The 12499-nt window shown below is 35.7% G+C and overlaps 1 protein-coding gene across 1 annotated transcript in view; it reads left to right on the top strand.

Moving 5' to 3' along the window:
- Positions 1-12499, top strand: part of LOC141550899 (solute carrier organic anion transporter family member 4C1-like) — a 90468-nt gene that overhangs the window by 52308 nt on the left and 25661 nt on the right. Inside the window, exons 5-8 of the mRNA XM_074282007.1 lie at positions 4636-4757; positions 7654-7769; positions 11697-11841; positions 12283-12478. Coding sequence (XP_074138108.1) covers positions 4636-4757; positions 7654-7769; positions 11697-11841; positions 12283-12478 — 579 coding nt within the window. The remainder of the gene's footprint in view (positions 1-4635; positions 4758-7653; positions 7770-11696; positions 11842-12282; positions 12479-12499) is intronic.

Consider the following 12499-nt stretch of genomic DNA (forward strand, 5'->3'; position numbering starts at 1 on the left):
TCAAACCTTTTATGTAGGTCTGGTTTTTTCATCAAAAATAGATGGAATTCATTTATTTCGTTAAATGTCCATCTTCTTCCCTGGAAAACGATGCTCATTCTTGCTGGATACATTATTCTTGGCTGCATACCAAGTTCCTTAGCCTTTCGGAATATCATGTTCCAGGCCCTGCGTTCTTTTAATGTGGACGCTGCTAGATCCTGGGTTATCCTTATTGTGGATCCTCCATATCTGAATTGTTTTTTTCTAGCAGCTTCCAATATCTTTTCCTTTGTCTGATGGTTCTTGAACTTGGCCACTATATTTCTTGGCGTTTTGATTTTAGGGTCCCTTTCAGTAGGTGATCAATGAATTTTCTCAATGTCTATTTTACCCTCTGTTTCCAGAACGTCTGGGCAGTTCTCTTTGATAATTTCCTCGAAAATGGTGTCCAAGCTCTTTTTTTCCTCACATTTTTCAGGGAGTCCGATTATTCTCACACTGTCTCTCCTGGATCTGTTTTCCAGGTCTGTTGTCTTTCTAATAAGGTATTTGACAGTCTTTTCAATTGTTTCATTTCTCTGGTTTTGCTTGACTACCTCTTGGTTTCTCCTTGAGTCATTCATTTCTACTTGTTCCAGTCTAATTTTCAATGATGTATTTTCTTCACTCACTTTTTTATATCTCTTTGTAATTGTCCAATTGAGTTTTTATCTTCTATGGAATTTTTTTCCATTTTATCCATTTTCTTTTTTAGAGAGCTGTTTTCTTTTTCCAGCTCACTAATCCTGTTTTCCTTGGAGTCGTTTACCTTTTCCAGCTCACTAATCTTGTTTCTCAATGATTTGATTTCTTTATCCACTCTGTCTTTAAATGTGTGGAATGACTTCTCCAGGCTCTCTTGCCAAGCTTCCCTTTCCTTTTCCCATCTCTCTTCCAGCTCTCTTGTGAGAGCCTTTTTTATTTCCTCTATGAGATTCTTTGGTATTGAGGAGCAGCTCATATCCCCCTTAGGGGATTCCTCTGGGGACAGTCTGTTCCTAGTCTCCTCAGCATTTGAAGTCTGCTCCCTCTCCACACAGAAGCTGTCAATGGTTAGAGCCCTTTTGAATTTTTTGTTCATTTTGTCAGAGTAGGAATGGAAGAAAACAAACTGACAAGAGAAACAATTGGTCTGTTTTGCCGGGGATGGGGCTGGATGGTGTTAATGGGCTTCCTCTACAGACTGGGGGTAGGGCAGCAGAGAGCCACTAACAGAACAGCAATGACTGTACTGAGTCTGCACTCTGAGGCTCTGAGAACGCACCGAGTCAGTCCAGGTGGCGGTTGGGGGTGGCCGGCTTCCAAGAGACGCTGGCTTTCCGGGTTTTAATCTTCACCTCCGGTGTTTACACCCTCTCTGCTGATCCCAGCTTGCTGCCAAGAGGGAACATCCACACTGGGGTAAAAGCCTTTTCCCAGAAGCGGCAGAGATCATGCCCCTCCCCCTCTGGTCTGAGCTGTGTGAGCTGCCTGTCTCGCTCTGGCTACCTGCCCTCAGTCTGCACCCAGTCTGATTGACCCTCCCCCGAGCAAACACAGACCTTCTCTGGTGAATTTCAAGGATGTCTTCTCTTGGTGATAATTTGTGGATTTCTTTCTGGGTCAAACATTAAGTCTGAGGCTTGTCATGAAGTAAGTTCTGAGAGAAAACGAGGAGCTCAAGCAGCTGTCTGCCTCCATACCGCCATGTAATAAAAAACTTTTTAAAAGCTTTAAAAAAATACTTTTACTTCTCAATAATTCCCTTTGTATGTAAAACTTTCTTGTATAAACAATAAACAAATACCTGAGAAAGTTCAGAAATTGCTTTATCAACCAGTCTTAAATCACATTTAATCACCACCTTGATAAGAATGTTGAGGTTCAAAGGAATCTCTCAAAGGGGAGTCACAAGGTGTCTCCAAAGAAGTTGCAGGCTTGAACCAATCTCCAAGTCTATTATAACAACAATTGAAACGGGCTAAGCTCCAAAAAAATTTAGCAACCAGGAGGAAGAAGATAAATTTATTGGAAAAAGAGATCAGGTGCTTATGTCACTGATAATCTTATTTTATGGCTTAGAGGTAGAATTAAGGAGTAGTCTGGTATGCACCTCATTATTGTCTCTGAAACTTTGTTTTTACTGATCTGCAGATTGTTATCTGACAGCCAGCTCTAAGGCCAGGTGCCTTAGGGTTACTGCCACATCTTTACATTATTGTTGACTCTGTGTAAATTGTTCTCCTGATTCTACTTACTTTATCAAGCTTTCCTAACTTCTCCATACTTGTTGCATTACAGCCATTTTGTTTCCAGGCTTTTGCTATTCCCAAAGTACTGCTCTACTTTTGTACACATTTGACCTTTCTCTCTGTTTTTGACAAATTACATATACAAGTAGTGGTACCACTAGACTAAAGAGTATGTGTGTATGGGTCAAGAAATTTTGTTTCTATTTGTTTTCCATAATAGTTGGCCTTATTTCAGACTAACATCAATTAGCATGTTATTCAGTCTCATCCATTAGTGTGCTAGTCTTCTCACAATATCTCCAGTTTTTCACATTTGTTTCTGATTTAGCCCTACTCCTCAAAAGGGTTTTCTATAATTCATTGTTTCAATTTCAAAATTTCCCATTTACTTTTCAATTTCTTTCAATCTTTCTTCTACTCCAAGCATTCATGGTTGCTTTATTGATAAAATCTTTTCTTAGTCTTGTTGTATTTGACTTCTGTGTAACTTTTGACATTATCATCTAGTCTCCCCTTTCTATTGGATACGCTCTTGACTTCCATTATACTGCTTTCTTTTTTTATCAGTTTCCCCAATACTTTTGAGCCTCCCTTCTTGGATCAGTATTCTTCTCTTGTTACTATGATTGATGTGTTAGATTGATAGTTTTTTTCCCCTGAAAATAAAGCTCATATTTTTACATCAGTAATTTTTTTTGTATTGTTCTAGCTCTAATGAATTAACATTAATATTAATAGTTAATATTATAGATTACTCAAAAGGAAATGAAGTGGTGAATTTCTGGGGCTAGAAGGATCAAATTTATACTATTAATGAGGTTGCAGGAAGATTTGTGAATATCATTTGAGAGATGTATTATGAGAAAAGAGGTGGGCAGGTAATTTAGCAAGAGTTAGAAATAAGTGCTGGATAGCTTATATATACTACCAGTATTCATTTAATGTCAAGAAGCCTCTTATATGAATAAAGCATTTATAGGAATACATGGAGATGTCACCCAAGATGAGAAGGCATAGGTAAGTTATGATTTGGACCATTAGAAAGGATGCCTACATAGATCAGATCACAGATTTATCACTTCATTGTAATAAGATGACGAAATGCCTCTGTCTTCACTAATAATTATTTAAGAAGAAATCTTTCCTTTCCAGGTTTTTCATTTCCCTTTTCCCTTTCTTAAACTTGTTAGACAAATTTGTATGTGACCCAAGGCTAGGAAAGATAGACAATAGTTATTGTTGAAAAGATCTTTTTAGTCTTTTAGTGGACTAAAGCCCAATAAGAGTGAATAATTTGATATGGCCATCATAAACATTAAATGCAATCTTGGACTGTATTAAGAAAGGCACAGTTTCCAGATATAAAGAGGTGGGTAATGGTTCTACTTTACTCTGCCCTCATCTGTCATATTATGTTTGGTTCAGGATGTCTTGTTTAAGAAACACTTTCATAAGCAGAGAGTGTTCAGAAGAGCAAAACTAGAATAATGAAGGGCCTTGATCCCAGGTCAGATGAGGAATGATCGAAAATCATTTTAACCTGTAGAAGAAAAGGCAGTGGGAATATGATAGCACATTTTTCACCTTTGAAGAGTTGTTTGTGGAAGAAGGGACTGGATTTGTTCTGTTTGGCATTAAAGGGAAGAACCAAGAATGATGAATAGAATTTTCAAAGAGCAAAATTTACATCAGATGGCTGAACAGATTTGCTAACAATTATAAATGTGCAGAAATGAATTGGCTCCTTTTAGAGATAGTGGGTTCCTTTTTTTAATGGGGGTATTCAAACAGATGTTGAATGACCACTTATTGGATATATTTTAATGGAGATTTCAATCTTCACATGGATTTTACTATATGATTAAGATTTCTTTCAATGAAATAGTCTGATCCTGAGTAATCACATTAGTGATGAACTTTTAATAAAATATAATTTTTTTGTAGGCTGTATTGGGAGAAAATTCAGGTCAATATGTTATATCTCGTGATATTTTACTTTTATGCAATTCTGCCATTGAGATTCCAATATTTCCCCCCACCCTGAGGCTGGGGTTAAGTGACTTGCCCAGGGTCACACAGCTAGAAAGTGTTAAGTGTCTGAGACCAGATTTGAACTCCGGTCCTCCTGAATTCAGGGCTGGTGCTCTATCCACTGAGCCACCTAGCTGCCTGAGATTCCAATATTTAAAGAGCTTATAATATACTCTTTATTTTTGGAACATTAAAAAAGATGTCATTTAAAATAATAGTTTTAGTCTTTTCTCTTTGAATAATTTTATCATAGTCTTTTTAGACTGTAAAACTAATTATACTCATTATATCTTTAAAACTAATTATCTTTCTAATAAGGAACAAGAAATAATTATTTTTTTCCTCATTAAAGCATTTTTATGAATGAAGATGATCCTCGCTGGCTGGGTGCATGGTGGATTGGGTTTATTTTGTCCTGGCTCCTGTCATGGTCCTTGATTATTCCTTTTTCTTGCTTTCCAAAGCATTTGCCAGGTAAGTACTCAAAGATGGCTCATTAAACTAAGGGAAGTTTTCCTGATTTGTCATATTTATTTAAGTATAAGAATAAGAAGTAGATTTTCTAATTTTATTGATATAAGAAATTTCTGGATGAAGAAACTACACCTGTCAATATAGATTCTCATAACTTCCAGACTTAGGAAATTGCTGGTATAGAGAAGTTAAGTGGCTTGATCAGATCTGAGCAATATGTGTCACAGGTAGAATTTGAAATGCTAATCTTCCTGGCTTTGAGTCTGGCCCACTAGCTACTGTACCATATTGGAAAATTCATTCTGCCTTCCATGCTGAAACTCTGGTATCCTTAATGTGTGCAAGTGTGGTGAGGCTAAATGGGTGGAAAGGTAGGATAGAAAAACATGCTAGCAGTAGGAAAGTGGGAAAGCAGTTTATACATATACCATCAATACCTTAGCTGGGGAGAGGAGCAGGCAGAATCCAGGATAGCTTTGGTGCAGGTTTCTCTTATCTCCAGGAGGAATATTAGGTTTACATACCGCCTATTCAATTACTTCTATACTACAAGTGTGAAGTTAAGGGATTCAGAACAAAAAGCAACTTCCCTGATAAATGTGGGTTAGTTAGCCTTTAATTGACATTTGCCAGTTTGTCCTTTTCCTACTCAACATCTATACAAAAGCCCATCATGCATATTAAATAGTGAGCAAACCTATTCATTTTTGCAAAAGGACAAAGACAAAATAGAAGTTCTACAAGTTAGAGTAAAACAGAATATATAAGATTAAATGATTTCTTGAACTAAGAGTGAGAAAACAAATTTCAGCCAGGAAAGAGGAAATGATCTCAACTAGGGGAGGTCCTCTCTTAGCACTCTGCAGAAGGGTGACCCTGGAGTTCAAGGAACATGATATAGCAACCATTTGAAAATCTCTCTACCAACCAGCTCTACAGACCTCATTTTTTTTCCAGCTACACCTCCCAAGTCTATTCAACAAATTGAAGTGAATATGAATACAGTGTTGAATATCTAGCAAAATGATGAATTACTTTCTCTAAACTACTTCATCTTTTTCTACCAAAGAATAAAAAAGAGGAAAAAAAAAAAAGATGCACTAAATGTAAAACAGTTAAATCAACAGTAGGGTGAAGATAAATAGAGTGTAAAAAAAAAAAAACTTTATGAATTAGCATTGAAGAAATCTAATGCTTTTTTATTTTAATAAATGTATTTATTTTCTAACCATATCTTTTAAAATTTTGAGTTTCCTAATTCTCCTTTCACCCCTCCTACTGAGAAGGCAAGAAAAATGACATAAATTACATTAGCCATATTATTACTGTACCTCCAATTAACAATAAAAAAAACAATTAAAAGAAACAAAGACAGAAAGTTATACTTCAGTTTTCACTTAGGGTTGATCAGTTTTCTTTCTGGATATGTATAGCACTTTCTTATCATGAGTCTTTTGAAATTGTCTTGGATCATTGTATTGATCAGAGAAGCCAAATCTTTCACAATTGCTTGAGTTGTGAACCATTCCAATCAGTTTTTGGAGAGCAATCTGGAATTAGCCCAAAAAGTTATCAAACTGTGCATACCCTTTGAACCAGCAGTGCTACTACTGGGCTTACATCCCAAGGAAATACTAAAGAAGGGAAAGGGACCTGTATGTGCCAAAATGTTTGTGGAAGCCCTTTTTGTAGTCCCTTATAGTCACTTAACCCTGATTGCCTCAGCAAAAAAAAAAAAAAAAAAGAAAAGGTCATTTGATTGGCATAAATCTATTCTGATACTATGAGATATACCAGAAGGAATTAGGAAAATTATATGCAAAAATTCAACTTGATTCAGTGAATATTCATTAAATTACTGTAGAGATTTTCTGTTGGTTTCTATTCCTAGGAAATGGACTATAAGGGACAAAAAGTCAGGAAAATACATTGCATTGTTGCTTGAAGGTGGGGACATGAGCCTGGGGAAAGAATTATCTGTGAACTACTTGTGCTTAATTAGGATTAAGTACATATAAAAGTATATATAGATACAGTGCTAAGCTGTTAGGGATACAAAGACAAAAATGAAACTTTCCCTTATCAATTCCAATAAAATGTATTCTAGGAACATTGATATGTACACATGCTAGGTTGCTACATATCTGGATTTTCCAAAGCCAGTATTGGAATTCCAAAAGAAAAGGTAAAAACTGTTGAAATTCTATAGTCTTCTATAGATACATTTAAAAAGGGAGGAAAATATTTGAAAAAAAAAAAAAGACTGAGTACATATGGGATGATGAGGGTTCCATATGATTCTCTCATTTCACATTTGTGTTGGGCAAGTCATTTAAACTTTTGGGGACAGTTTCCTTGTCTCTCAACTAGCAGGATTGGACTGGATGACTTTCAGCTTTAGATTTATGACTCTTTGCTCAGATGCTCATGTAGACTGAAAGTGTCATAGATGGTAATTTGAAAGGCCATCTTCTAGTAGGTCTAAAGTATAGGTATGTACAAAGCAAAGCATGACCTCCAGTATTGTTTAGATGATATAAGGAGCACTTAGTGGATAAGGTGTCTGCCCTGGAGTCAGGAAAATTCATCTTTGCCTCAGTTTCTTCATCTGTAAAATGAGTTAGAGAAGGTAATGGCAAACCACTTCATCATTTTTGCCAAGAAAATTCCAAACAGGGTCATGAAGAGTCAGATGTGAGTGAGCAACAAAATACCTAGATAATACATACCACTTACTTGGTTGGAACTGTGGATTATTCCAAATTATCTGATTACTTTGTAGAAAATTAGTTATTTGTTATAAGGTGCGTTATTTTAAACTAAATGATGTGCAGAAAAGAATAAAGCTGCATGCCATTCATATATATGGTACAAAAATACATTTCTGATTATTCAGGCACAGCAGAAACACAGGCTGGAAAAATTTCTCAGGCCCATCATAATGAAAATGCCACAGAGACTACAGACAAGAATTTTGGGAAAAGCATTAAAGATTTTCCAACTGCTCTTAAGGTAAACTGAAAATTTACAAAATTTATCTTCTATAAAAGTACTTTGCAAACTGTTCTGGCCTAATTCAGTGTCCATTTGGTGTAGTTAGTTATCTTCTCTCTCTCTCTCTCTCTCTCTCTCTCTCTCTCTCTCTCTCTCTCTCTCTCTCTCTCACACACACACACACACACACACAGATTATATGCATGAGTTTATAATTGATGTGTCTATGTATCTCTGTAGATTGATAATTTATCTGCTATTATATATATGTACATCATTAGAAGCTTCAGTACTGGAAATTCCCCAAGTTGACTCTACTAGTATAGCAGAAGCAATCAGAAAAAAAAAAATTACTTGTCTCACCTTAATAAAGCTACTGGGAGGAAAGTGCTTTCTAAACTGGAGGAAAGTTGTTATTCCTATGTCATGGTTTTTGAAAAATCAAAATTGCAAATGAGATAAGGAAGTAAAAAAAAAAAAAAGCTGCAGCATTTTTACCAGGGATAGCATTATCAAAAAAAAAAAAAAAAAAAAAAAAAAAAAAAAAAAAAAAAAAAAAGGTTAGTTACATAGGATGAGTTAAGTTATAATAGATGGACATCCAGAATTTTGCACTGAAATTCATGAATTAATGAACTAAGGAAAGATCTCCAGTGCATTTGTAATGGAAAATTTATGTAAAAATACGGACAGGATCCTATTGTATGAATGGAGGAAGTAACCACATTAGTGAGAACAGGTATGGAAATACAAAGAAAACAGTGTAGGTTTTGAAATAGAGTAATGACATGGTTATACTTGCAAATGTTTGAAATGTATTGGAGGAAATAGTCAACAACCTTATTTATTAAATACTGATTATGTACCAGACACAATGCTAATTGCTAGAAAGGCTCTTTGCTCTTAAAGATATAGTATTCTAGTGGAGAGGAGAAAACATGACAGGACTATATACATACAAGGTATATGTCATGTAAATGGAAATTACTTTCAGAAGAAGCACTAATGTTTGAGAGAAAAGAAGGTACCAAGAAAGTATTTTTTCACAAGGTTGGATTTAAACTGCCTTTTTTGTTTTGTTTTGTTCTTAATAATATATTATTTTTTCAAATACTTGCAAAGTATTCTTCAAATACTTTGCAAAACTTGATGTTCCAATTTTTTCTACCTTTTCTTTCCCCTCTCCCCTTCCCAAGACAGCAAACAATTAGATACTGGTTAAACATGTGCAATTCTTTAAACATATTTACATATTTTCATATTGCACACAAAAAAAATCAGATCAAAAAGTAAAAAAAAAATACAAGAAAGAATAAAACAGCCAAACAAAGAAAGAAAAGCAACAACAAAAAGGTGAAAATACTATGCTTCAATTCATGTTCATCTCCATAGTTCTCTCTCTGGTTGTGAATGGCACTTTCCATCACAAGTTTATTGGAATTGCCTTGAATCACTCCATTGTTGACAAAGAGCCAAGTCCACCACAGTTGAGTCTAACATAATCATTTTGTTACTGTGTACAATGTACTGCTTACATTACTTAATATCAATTCATGTAAATCAGCTTGCTCATCATTTCTTTTTTTTCCCTTCTAAAATGATAGCCTTTTTATTTTTCAAAATACATGCAAAAATAATTTTCAGCATTTACCATTGCAAAATCTTTCAAATTTTTCTTCCTCCCTCCTTACCTACCCTCACTCCTAGATAGTGAATAATCCAAGACAGATTAAACATATACAATTCTTCTAAATATATTTCCATATTTGTTAGCTTTGCAAGAAAACTCAGATGAAAAAGGGAAAAAATGAGGAAAAAAATTCTTTTACATTCATGTTTTATAACTTATTCAGCCATTCTGTAACTGATGGTCATCTATTGAGTTGAGTCTTAAAAGAAGTTGTGGTAGAATGAGAAGAGAGACTATTCCAATTATGATTGGCAGCTCATTTAAGTATATCAACCTGATAGATGAAATGAGAGAGCAAAAACTTCATTGTTGCTGCCTCACAGAATTTGGGAGTGGAGGGAAATGTAAGAAAAAGTTGGAAGGTCCAGGTTGGGAAAGATTTAAAAGTTAAAAGAAGATTTTTCTATTTGCTGCTTGATAATATAGAACTAATGAAGTATGTATGAATTAAAGTTGAATCTGGTTGTGTATCCAGGTGACTGGGAAGATGGTGGGATGCTTGGCAGGAATAGGGAAGCTCTAAGAAGGAGAGGCTTGGTATTAATGAGCACGGTATATGCATAGTTTCAGATATCTATGGCTCAGCCAGTTTGAGATGTTAAATAGGAATGTGATGACAGAGAGGTAGGGGCCGAATAAATAGGTCTGAGAATATGATAATTTAACCCATTGGAAATGAGGGAGTCTCTTAGGTAAGACAATATAGAGGGAAAAGGAGAGATGGACAAGTGCGAAGGTCTGGTCTAGCTCCTCTTGTCAGGATAAGCAAAAGTCCTTGCCCCACGTGTGGACGCCAAATGTAACGAGCTGTTGTCTCTAGAAGCTGCCGGATCGCTCTCTGGGAAGAGATCTGCTGTGTCTTCTACTCAAATCTCTCCAACAGATTCTTCTTCCTGTAGTGAACCGTTGTCTCCAGGCAGTTGCTGTTAACTCTTGTCCTTAGAAGTGACTTCCCTTCCTGCAGAGAGCCCCGTCAAGCCTGATGCAATGCAAAGTCTTTTTTTCTATCTCTGGGAGTCCTCTCTTTTATTCTCCCAGAGAATGGGCGTGGGATAATGCAAGGGCTTCTGGGAAGAACCACCCCAGCCAATGAGCTTGCCCCCTCTATCAAGTCAACCTGAGTTCTCACCTTGTAATTGTCCAGAAAACCTGAATTCTCACCTTGTCACTGTCCAGACAACCTGAGTTCTCACTTAGTAATCCTAACAGACAAGAGTTGTAGAAACTTGTGGGGTGGAACTGGAGGATCATTCAGTAGTGACACAGGAATAGACCAGGCCTTTATATAGGACCTGTTCTATGCCAGGCACTTTCACAGATGTTTCATTTGATCTTCATGTTCACCCTGTGAGCAAGGTGCTGTTATTACTTCAATTTTATTGTTGAGAAAATGTAGGCAAATAGAGGTTTATTGATTTGCTCAGGGTCACACATCTAGGAAGTGTCTGAGGCCAGATTTGAGCTCATCTTCCTATCCCCAGGCTCGGTGTTGTATCTGTTGTATCATCTGGAGGGTTCAAATTCATTGGAGGAAAACCAAGAAAGCAGCAGGGTTGTGAAAACCTAGAGATAAAAAAGGGTATCCTGGAGCCAAAGGTGATCAACAAGGACAAATGGGGCACAGAGGTCAAGAAAGATGAGAATCAGAAAAGGAAATTTGGCAAATAAGAGATCATTGGTAATTTTGGAAAGAATAGTTTCAACTGAATGCTGAAGTTGGAAGCCACATTGTAGAGTGTTTAGAAGCAAGTGGGAGAAGAGGAGCCTTGCTTCAGAAATTTAACCAGAAAAGGGAGGGGATATATATGGGAAGAATTAAGTGAGGTCTAAAAAATTTTTTTTTCAAAGAGAAAAAAGAGAAATGGGTCAATCTCCTACAGTTGATGGGATGGAATTGCATTAAGGGTTCCATGTAGGGGCAGCTAGGTGGTGTGGTGGATAGAGCACTGGGCCTGTAGGCAGGAAAACTCAGGAAGATCTGAGTTCACATGTGGCCTTAGATACTTCATTCTAACCTCTGTGACCTGATGAGACTTCAAGAAATTTAGTCTAGATCATTTGTATGAGTGCACAAAAAATTGGTTATTTGGTTGTATATATTTGCGATTAAAGCAAGAAGATTAATCTTAGTTTTCATGAATTTGTTAGCATATGCTTGTTTAGAACTGCCATTTCACAGTGCTACTTTTTAAAATTTTCTGTTCATTGCAACACTTTCTTTTATTACATTCTAACTTTTACTTTTTTTTCTTTAGATTTTGCTGAAAAATCCTGTATTTCTGTGTTTAGCTCTATCAACTAGTACAGAAGCTTTAATTACTACTGGCTTTGCTACATTTTTGCCTAAATTTATAGAAAATCAATTTGGATTATCATCCAGCTTTGCAGCTACACTGGGAGGTACTGTTTCTTCCTTATTCTTTATTTACTTTTCTAAATAAAATCAGTTAGTTGATTTTTCTTTTTCTAGTTATATATGTTGTCATAGAATTTTTAGATACATGAGTCTTGAAACTTTATATGTTATACAGATTAAAGTCATGGACATAGCTTTTCTAGGATAAGAAGAGCCTACCATAAATAAAAGTGCCTGATCATTAGAAGCTATATTATTTAGGCCCACAATACATATGGAAAAATTTACTTTTATTTTATCTAACCTTTCATAACAAATAGCAACAGCAGCAACATAAACTATGCATAAGTGAATTCCTATTCTTTGAATTTTTTGGCATGTTATTACATATGTTCAGTTGTTTTGATATTTCCCAATTATTAGCATTAATTATTTGGTATATTAATGTTTTCTTTTCTAACTATTGATATCATATTTATCTGCAGGAGTTGTTTTAATTCCAGGAGCAGCAGTGGGGCAAATTTTGGGTGGTATCATTGTGTCTAAATTCAAAATGGCTTGCAAAAATATCATGAAGTTTTCACTGTCGATGGCGATACTGTCCCTTTTATTGAGTTTCATATTCATTTTTGCCAAATGTGGAAATGAGCCATTTGCTGGTGTCTCTGAAGCATATAATGGGTAAGTATCATTTAATTTTTT

The sequence above is a fragment of the Sminthopsis crassicaudata genome, chromosome 1 (genome assembly GCF_048593235.1).
Source record: "Sminthopsis crassicaudata isolate SCR6 chromosome 1, ASM4859323v1, whole genome shotgun sequence".
NCBI classification, from domain to species: domain Eukaryota; kingdom Metazoa; phylum Chordata; class Mammalia; order Dasyuromorphia; family Dasyuridae; genus Sminthopsis; species Sminthopsis crassicaudata.